The 9489-nt window shown below is 61.1% G+C and overlaps 2 protein-coding genes across 5 annotated transcripts; one reads left to right on the top strand and one right to left on the bottom strand.

Moving 5' to 3' along the window:
- Positions 1 to 1503: 1503 nt before the first annotated feature.
- Positions 1504 to 3227, top strand: LOC140691944 (heat shock transcription factor, X-linked member 3-like). The gene is made up of 2 exons (XM_072956456.1): positions 1504 to 2104; positions 2521 to 3227. The coding sequence occupies exons 1-2, from the start codon at positions 1610 to 1612 to the stop codon at positions 3043 to 3045; spliced, it is 1020 nt and encodes a 339-aa protein (XP_072812557.1). The 5' UTR covers positions 1504 to 1609; the 3' UTR covers positions 3046 to 3227.
- LOC140691945 (melanoma-associated antigen 8-like) lies at positions 3156 to 8985 on the bottom strand. 4 transcript variants are annotated; one of them, XR_012067558.1, is made up of 5 exons: positions 8177 to 8288; positions 6686 to 6776; positions 6466 to 6534; positions 4490 to 6391; positions 3156 to 4067 (listed from the first exon to the last, which is right to left on the bottom strand). XR_012067558.1 is itself a non-coding variant. In XM_072956459.1 (4 exons), exon 4 carries the CDS (start codon positions 6326 to 6328, stop codon positions 5309 to 5311), a length of 1020 nt encoding a protein of 339 aa, XP_072812560.1. In that variant the 5' UTR covers positions 6329 to 6391; positions 6466 to 6534; positions 6686 to 6776; positions 8934 to 8985; the 3' UTR covers positions 3156 to 5308. The 4 variants fall into 4 exon arrangements, 3 of the variants coding, with proteins under 3 accessions (XP_072812560.1, XP_072812558.1, XP_072812559.1); XM_072956459.1 differs by lacking the exon at positions 8177 to 8288 and adding an exon at positions 8934 to 8985 and having other exon boundaries at positions 3156 to 6391; XM_072956457.1 differs by having other exon boundaries at positions 3156 to 6391.
- Between the last annotated feature and the right edge of the window lie 504 nt (positions 8986 to 9489).

Below are 9489 nucleotides of genomic sequence, written 5' to 3' on the forward strand. Positions count from 1 at the left end.
TCCTTAGCGGCAGAGCTGGGATGAGGACCTAGGAGCCCGGCAGACGGGCCTTTCCAGGTCCCATTCTCTCTCCCTGTGCAGTGACTATGAAGAACAGTCACCACAGCGGCTACAGAACACGTGTCCCCCCAGACCGCTGTCCTGTCTGTCCTGCCATCTGTGGTGAAGACGGCTCTCGGGCGGGACTTGTCCCATCCCACACCCAGAGCCTCATCTATTTTCAGTCACACGTGGACGGGCTTTCCGTTGGTCACGTCTAGCTCAACAAGTAGGAACTGTCCTTGGCAGTGAGTCTGTAGAGTAGGCCCCTTGAAAAGTACCGGACCCAGAGCAGGCAAAATTATTCAGTGTACCTGCCACCGAGGTGACGGCGGGACGGGGACCCAGGGCTGGGGGCGGGGCTGGCTCGGGGAAGGCGAGCAGGGCAGGCCTGGGAGCAGACCAGGGAAATGCTTGCTCTCAACAGATCAGAATACATGCTGAACCCCCAGATCAAGGACTGCAAAGGGGAAGAAGCAGGGCAGAGCCGAGTTGGAAGCGGAAGGCCAGCAATCTGGCAGGGCAGGAGCCTAACCCCCCCAGTGACAGGGAAGAGGAAAGAGGGCCTTAGAGCAGCCTCAGGGGAGGCTGAATCCGAGGTCTGAGGGAGGTGCTCTGACGCGGACTAAGGCAGGTGTTCTGAAAGTGAGTGCTCTCGGGCCACGAGGAGTTTCTATGGCAAGAAATGGGCACTAAAGAGGATCCCATGTGCTCTGGAGAGGGGTGGGGCTGCGGACAGCAGAGCTCAAAAGGAGGCTCCAAAGCACAGGGGAGGATGCGGCCATCCGCTCACGCGGCACGGGGGGAACCCTATGTGCCAGGTGCTTTGGTGACACTGAAGTGGGACGTGGGGAGTGCCCCCACACGCTCCCACACAGCCCCACTCTGGGGACAGCTCGACCCAGGGGCAGGAGAACGGGACACTTCCTTATGGCCCATCAGAGCTGGACCGACCAGCCAGCAGGAGCAGCTGGAAGAGACCAAGGCAGGAGCTGTTGGGGGGGGGGGCGGGCGCTGCCAGCCAGCCCGGGCCAACCAGCCCACTCGGACCACCACTTCCGGGAGGTGCAGTCGCCCGGGGCCCATCTCACCCCTGCCGCCTTGGTGGCAGCCAAGCCAGGGCCAGCCAGGGCCAGCCAGGGCCTGGCCCTTGAACAAATCGGAGGCTGGCAACAGGCCTCCCCAACCTTCGGGGATGGAAACAGGATCATGTCTCTCCGCCCACTCAGGGCCTGGCCCCTGGGAGAAAGGTGCCTGGCAGCAGATGGGAGCCTTTCGCCGGGACCTTGAACATACCTTCCTACACTTCTGGAAAACAGAGAAGCTGGGGGCTCTGTACCCCTCCCCTCCCCTCCCCTCGGCCAGGGCTCCCTGTCCAGACCAACTCTGGGACCTCACGTGACACATAAAGAGGACGATGACCAAAGTCGCTGGTTGCCCTGCTACCGAGATTCTAGAATTCTGCGGACACTATTTACTGGGCGTCCCTGCTCAGACTGAAGGCACTTCTGCCCTGAGAGCTCAGTGATCTGGTCTCAGGGAGAGCATGTGCCTGGTCTAGACTAGCTGCATGGCGAGTCAGAGCCCCGACGAGGAATATACGGCCACGGCGGCCCCCGCAGCTGATGGAGAGCCCCCAGCGGGGGCCCCATCGGGTTCATCCCCGGATCCAAAGGTGGATTCGAGGGAGATTTTGGAGAAGCCCGGCGACCAGGCCGAGAGCCAAGATCCAGGCTCCCAAGACAACCAGCCACCACAGGACCCAAACCCAGGTCCCGCCAACGTGGACGGAACCCACGGTGTTCTTGGGCTCTCCTTCCCGAGAAAGCTCTGGATGATAGTGGAGGACGAGGCCTTCAAGTCCGTGCGCTGGAACGACAAGGGAGACATGCTGATCATCGAGGAAGACCTTTTCCAGCGGGAGGTTCTTCGCCGGCGCGGCGCAGACAGGATCTTTGAAACAGACAGCTTGAAGAGCTTCATCCGCCAACTGAACCTCTACGGGTTCAGGAAAATACACCTGCCCGGCACTCTGGGTCGCTCTCCGGGGAAGAAAAGGCTGATGGTAACGTAGACAGCCCTTCCGTCTCCCGAGTTCTCTGTTCCTGGAACAGCTTCCCAGTCCTGAGCGGATGAGTGATGTGCTGAACGGGGTTCATTCCCGAGGGGGACTTTTTTCCTGCGAGCCAGTACTGAATGAAGGCTGAGGCAGTCCGGCGTGTCATGTAAGGCTCGCCCCTTAGAGATGCCCTGCGGGTGTGACCGAAGACCCAGGGGCCACTTCACGTCAGGGAGCTAGAGTGACACCTCAGCCCAGGCACCACGTAGCTTTAGTGAGCGCACACTCCAGGGCGAAATAAACCTTGCCAGGAATTTAAAAAGACCTTTTCTCCACAGTCAAACAAGACCTTTATGATGGAGGTGGGCGGGGAGGAGTGAATATTTCCCCCGAAATGACGAGAATGATTCATGTCCTTTCAGATCTACCACAACTGCAACTTTCAGAGAGAGAAGCCCCTGCTGATCGAGAACATGTGGAGAAAAGGTGACCCGAGAGCAACTGCTCGGCCCGCTTCCAGCGCAACCACCCCAAAGAGAAAGAAGCAAGCCGCCCCACCTATGAGATGCACCCAGTTTTTCCATCAGAATGACTCCACCAAAGATGCCGACAGGAAGACCCAGAGGGAAGCCCCCCGTGCTCAGGTGCCCAGCGGCATCCGGGCCTTCATGCTCCCTGGCGTCCTGTCTGCCGGCCGGGTGGCCAGGTTGGTGGTAGTGCAGCGTCCCTCCAGCGAGCAGGGCGGCCCGAGTGGGGAGGGCACCTCCAGGAATGTCACGCTAGTGCCCCCGGCTACTGCCGGAAGGGACGGTGCAGGGGAGCTGCCCAGAAGCCCCCCCGTTTGCCCCGATCCCAGCTCGGTGGTGTCCACGTGCAACACGGGTTACTGCATGCTGCTCGCGGCCCTTCTGCTCATGGCCCCCAACCAGGAGGCCCGCGGCAGATGAAGAGCCCGAGGGCTCTTCAGATTACAAGTGTGCTCTCTGCGAACGGTTCAAGGACAACCCAAAGCCCTGAGCTCACAGACCACTAGAGACACACGAAGAGCACCGTCCTGTAACCATGAACATTTTGGGCTTTAATAAAGACAAGCAAAACTCCCCGGGGCTAAATAAAGAATCTGCGAGAACCGCGGGTCCGTGTTCTTTCTCGCGTTCGATTCCGCACACGTCTCACCAGATAAGCCCGCGGAGGCTGGAGACCCCGGCCGGGGGCAGGCTTTGGTCCCCATCGGCCTCTTTCATCTGAAGCTGTGGCATTTCGGACACCCGCCCAAGGAGGTGGGGAGCGAGCACTGAGGCGAGCCCAGGAAGGTCTGGTCCCCTGGGCCGGGCCTGCCCGTCAGGGGACAGACAGCCTGGCTTCTGACCTCGGGGGTGTCTCCCCCCCACTACTCATGCATCCCGGAGCAGAAGGGTCTTCCTCCTGGGTCCCCCAAGGATGCCAGAAGTTTCTGACCAGCAGCTCAGCGTCTCCAGCTCCCGATCCAGGGGCCCCCCCCACAGAGGCCCGCCGAAACGTAGGGCCACCCCCTCCACCAAGGGCTGAGAGCGCTGCAGCCTGGCTCCGAAGAGACGGGGGGTTGCAGTCAAATGCCTGGGGGGAAGCCCGTCACCCTCGAAGGTAACAACCACTGGAATCCCTACTCTCAAGTGACCAAACCCCCCACAAATGTATAAAAGATCTCCCACCAGGCGAACACCAGCACTGCTCACTTCCATCAAGGCTGTAGTTAGGACCCTTTCTTGGCACGTGAAGCGGCCGTGCGGCACGTCTAACACACCGGCTCCGCGAGCCAAGGGACACTTTACAACAGGGCGAGAGTCATCTGCGAGGCAGACGGTGCTGTTTCTGAGTCCGATGTCCTCTTGCCCGTGAGTCAGGCCGTCGCTGGCTGGTGACTCCCTGGCAAGCACTCAGCGCCCGCTCCAGCCGTCCCACATCGTCTCCTGGATGCTCTTCAGACCCTCTAGGGGTTGTGACCAGAACAAAGGCGGGGAAAACACTCACCAGCTCTCTCAAAACATATTTCTCTACACAATCCAGAATCAGCAGGGCCAGAATGAGCGGCCTGCAAGGCCGCTTCCCCTTGTCCTAGAGGTCCAAAGTCCTTGAGACTCTGTCACCGAGCCCAGGGAGGCATCTCCCTGCAGGGGTCCCGCTCCCCCGTCCCCGCGTCCCAGTGGACACATCTGTTTCCGGGAACAGCACAGAGTGGGGAGCGCCCTCCAGGGCGGCGCCGATTCAGAGCGAACCAGGGGAGCACGTCCAGGGCGTGACGGCGAGCTGACCGTGTCACGGTTTAGCTTGGTCTCTCGGTCACCTCCCCTCAAGAGCCCACACTGCTCAGGCCTCCTGCCCAAAGGGGATCAGGTGCTTGGGGACGTCTACCTGGAAGACGCCCTTTCTGCCTCTCCTGGGCACGGGCTCCAGTAACCACCGGGGGTTGGAGAGCGTGCTCAGGTACTTCTGCTGCAGGTTGCTCAGGACGGCTCGATTCTTCAGTTCCACAACCTCCTCGGGACCTAAGTTTTCTGGGCACAGCAAAGTGTCCCCAACGTCAACGAGCCCTGTGCACAAAGAGAGAAGCACCCAGATGTCTTCCCTTCCACAAACCAGGCCTGCCCCTAAGAGAACATGGTTATTCAAGGTCACGACCACTGGAGACGGAGGCGATATCAGCACGTGGACCCAGAGTGAACTGGGTCGCTCTGGCTGAGCATTTCCGAGGTACCGGCGTCCCTCTTCAGGGCACTTGGGGCGAGGCCGAGGGAGGGAGACATTTTCTTCTCATTGCTCCCCCAAATTCTAATTCCATGTTATCTTGTTCAGGATGACACAGTAAGATGGGAGATTTACAACTGGTTTCACAAAACAGCAAAACTCTTGTGTTTGAACTGGATAAGGATACAGACATTGGGATTAATGCCATTGACAAAGTTAGATGGTGAAGCTTATTAAATCTTCTGATACAAGGAACACCACTGAAAAATTCCTACAGGAAACAAAGATCAATTTCCGTGTCATCATAAGGGACGGGAGGAGCCCAGAGATGCTGTACACCGTGTCCCCCCAACTGGCCCGGGCTGTCACCCCTTAGGAGGCTGCCTGCTCGCCCTCCAAATACACAGTGAAGGATGGACTCACTTCCGGCCCGACAGGAGAAGCTGCCGGACAGGGGCCTGGAAGGAGCCCGGCTGCAAGTCTGGCTCAGGGCCAATTTTCCTCATTACTCAATACCTCTTCAGACAGGGACAGGAAGGAACAGAGATTCCTTGTATTGACCCTGAGGAAATGCTCCAGGACTTGCAGCTTGCTGGTCTCCGCATGGGCCCGGGGCCCCCACAGGAACTCGTGGCGAGCGGGATCGCTGTTGGCCACCTGCCGGTACTCCAGGTACCCCTCCTGCACCCACGCTTTGGTGATGAGCTCCCTGGGCTCCCCGTAGATGAAGTGCTCCCTCCCGGGATACACCCCCATGACACTCAGTGCCTCCCACATCTTCTCCTCAGTGGCGCACTCTACCTCCAGGAGGATCACACCTAGGAGCATCACCAGGAGGCCGTTCTTGGGCAAGCTCTGCCCACCGCCCAGCATCCCGTCACTGGTGAGGCCCAGGGTGGGGACCAGGACATACAAGTGCTCCCTGGGGTCCACCTTCTTCACATCCACCCCAAAGACCAGCTGCAGACACTCAGAGGCTTGGCTCAAGACCACAGGGAAGTGGTCCTGGTCAGCTCTGAGGACCGCATTCAGCATGTCTTCCTTTGTGGTTGGCTCCTTTGTGCGGTACTTGAGGAGCAGGAAGCCCACCAGGTCAGCCGCCTTCAAATGGAATGGGTCTGGGTGTGAGGACTTGGCATCTGCGGGGTCCAGGCCGGTGCTGGGCCTCTCCTCATCTTGGCTGCTGGAGGTGTCGTCTTCCGACTGGCTCCATGGAGGGGCGGCGTCGTCAGCAGTGGGGAAGGAGAAGACACCCCGAGGGCTCTGCGGGGCACTGGGTGTCCCAGAGTCATCCACCTCCTCCAGGGTGTCCAGGAACAGGACGGAGGAGGAGGAGGAGGGGCAGGGGGAGGAGGAGGAGGAAGAAGAGGATGAGGGAGACAAGGGGGATGCATCCTCCTCCTCCTCAGCCCCCATCTCCTGCGCAACCACCACATCCTCAGCCTCTCTTGGGTCCTGAAAGTCGGCTTCAGTCTGGTGGAGGTCACCCATCTGAACCACAGGCATGACGACGGGTGTCCGGCAGCCGACAGGAGTGGAGGCAAGGGTGACAGATGGGGACCCACGGGCCTGGGGAAGAAAGGGAGTGTCAGCAGCCCGGGCTGAGAAACCCACCCTGGGGGGCTCTGACAAAGGCCACTTACAGGTCTCCTCTCCAGGGGTGCCCTCGGCCTCACAGGGGCTCTCCTCCTGGTGGACGGTCGTCTGTGAACCTGACGGGGGAAGTGAGGCGCCTCCTCAGGGTGCAGCCGGCACAGCCCGAGGCTTTGGGGGCGACAGGGGGTGGGTGGAGTGGATGTTGGCCTCGTGGGGTCCCCTCTGTTCCGGGAGCCACCGGGCACACACTCAGGGCCCACACCTCACCTTCAGTCCTGGCACTGCCGGCCTCCTGTGCTCTGTGACCCGAGGACATGTGTCTCAGACCTAGGCCTTCACCTCCCGCTGTCTGGAGCCCCTGGGAGAGAAAGGAGGGGAGACCTCGGGTCTACACTGTGGCACAGCCCTGGACCCCCGTGCTGGCAGGAGACCTGGTTCCCACTCTTCTAGGGTGGGAGGTCCTCTCCGCGCTAGCTCAGGGTCCTCACTTGACTCCAAGCGGGACCTGGGATTCTGCGCTCCAACCACCTGAGAGCCCCTCCTTATAGTAAGTCCCCGGTCTCTCTGAGCCCTGGATGCGGAAGTCAGGACACACCACGTGTGCTCATCCCACCTGGGGGCCTCCCAGGGCTGACAGCAGGGGCAGGATCGGTTGTGTCCCCTCTGTTCTGGGGTCTCTGGTCCCCTCACTCCTCCCTTGGGGTCCTCACCTTGACTCCTGGCAGGACCTGGGATTCCCCTCTCAGCCCACCTGAGGCCCCGCCCATCATACCAGGATCCCAGTCCCTCTGTGACCGGCATTTCAGGAACTGCTGCCTGAGGTCATCCCACCCTATGGCCTCCCAGGACTGACTCTGTTCTGGGGTCCAGGGTCCCTCAGTGCTCCCTCGCGGTCGTCTCCTTCACTCCCACTGGCACCTCAGATTCTCTTTTCTACAGACCTAGGACCCCCCCACCCCTTACGCTATGTCCCGAGTCTCTCTGACGGAGATGCAGAAGTCAGGACACTCCGATTGGGCTCATCCCGCCCTGGGCCCTCAAGACGGCTGACAGCAGGGGAACATTTATGTGGAATGGCCTCTTTTCTGGGGTCCTGGGTCCCTTCCGTCTTCCCTCAGGGACCTCAATTTGAGTCAGACGGCATGTAGGCTCCCCTCTGCCCACTGCAGGACCCCCCCCATACCAGGACCCTACTCTCTACGAGACTGGGATGTCAGGAAATGTCACCTGTGGTCATCCTGCCCTATGACCTCCCAGGACTGACTCTTTTCTGGGGTCCAGGGTCCCCTGAGTCCTCCCTCCGCGTCCTCACCTTGACTCTCGGCAGGAACTGGGATTCCCCGCTCAGCCCACTTGAGGCCCCGCCCCTCATCCCAGGACCCCAGTCTCTCCGAGACGAGACCGTGATGTCAGGAAATGCGGCCTGGGGTGATCCCGCCCTATGACCTTCCAGGACCGATTCTGTTCTGGGGTCCAGGGTCCCCGCAGTCCTCCCTCCGGGTCCCCACTTTGATGCCCGGCAGGAACTGGGATTCTCACCTCGGCCCACCTGAGGCCCCGCCCCTCAAACCAGGACCCCAGTCTCTCCGAGACCGTGATGTCAGGAAATGCGGCCTGGGGTGATCCCGCCCTATGACCTTCCAGGACCGATTCTGTTCTGGGGTCCAGGGTCCCCTCAGTCCTCCCTCACAGTCCTTGCGTTCTGTCCTGACAGGCCCTCAGCTCCGCCTTCCCGACCTGAGGCTTCGCCCCCCATACCAGCGCCCCGGTCCCTCTGAGGCCCGGATGCGGAAGCCCCGGCACGCTGCCATGTGCTCGTCCACCCGCGGCCTGCCGAGGTAGAAATCGTGGGGTCCCCTCTCTTCCGGTGTCCAGGGTCTCGTCAGTCCTCCCTGAGGTTCCTCATTGTGACTCCCGCCAGGAACTGGGTTTCTGCCCTCAGCGCACCCGAGGCCCCGCCCCTCATACCAGGTCCCCGCTCGCTCTGGGACGCGGACCCGGATGTGAGGAAATGCCGCCCGAGGTGGTCCCGCTCTACGACCTCCCGGGACCGACTCTGTTCTGGGGTCCAGGGTTACCGCAGTCCTCCCTCTGGGTCCTCACCTTGACGCCAGGCGGAAACTGGGATTCTCCCTCTCTGAGCCCCCCCGTCCGCGAACTTACACTAAGTCCCCGGTCTCTCTGAGACCAGGTGCCGCAGTCAGGACACACCACGTGGGCCTGTCCTGCCCTCGGGACTCTGGATGGCTGAGAGCAGGGGCGCCTTTCTGTGGGATGGCCTCTTTTCGGGGCTTCTGGGTCCGCTCCGTCCTCCCTCGGGGTCCTCACTTTGACTCAGGTGGCTTGTAGTCTCTCCTCTGCCCACCTGAGGCCCCGCCCCTCATACCAGGTCCCCAGTCCCTCTGAGAGCCCGGATGTCAGGAAATGTGCCTGTGGTCATTCCACCCTATGGCCTCCCAGGACAGACTCTGTTCTGGGGTCCAGGGTCACCGCAGTCCTCCCTCAGAGTGCTCACCTTGACTCCTGGCAGGACTTGCGAGTCTCCGCTCTGCCCCCTTGAGGTCCCCCTCTCTAAACTAAGTCCCCCCTCCCTCTGAGACCCGGATGCGGAAGTCAGGGCACGCTGCCATGTGTCTCCTAGGGCTTTCAGCAGGGCAGGTTTCTCTGGGTCACCCCACCCCACGCCCCAGTTCTGGGGTCCAGCATCCCCTCATTTCTCCATCTGCATGCTCACCTTGGGTCCTATCAGGCCCTGGGCCCTCCCTCTGCCCACTTGAATTTCCTTCCCTGAGAACCAGGCCCTCCTCCTCCTAGTCCCCCCGAGAAGCCTGGCCAGGATCCCCTAGGGCGGAGACGGATGCTGTGGGGCCTTCGTTCTCCCTCAGGCCCCTGCCTTGACTCCCTGTAGGGCTGGGCTTCCTCTGGGCCAGTCTGGAGCCTCCTCCCAGACCCAGGCCCGTACCTTTCTCAGACCTCCCAGGCAGAAGTCAGGGCACATCACATCCAGATGCCATGCCTCGGGGTCTCCCAGGGCTGAAATCAGGTCCAGGCTGGATTCCTCGGACCCCCTG

The sequence above is a fragment of the Vicugna pacos genome, chromosome X (assembly GCF_048564905.1).
Source record: "Vicugna pacos chromosome X, VicPac4, whole genome shotgun sequence".
In the NCBI taxonomy this organism is placed as follows: Eukaryota; Metazoa; Chordata; class Mammalia; order Artiodactyla; family Camelidae; genus Vicugna; species Vicugna pacos.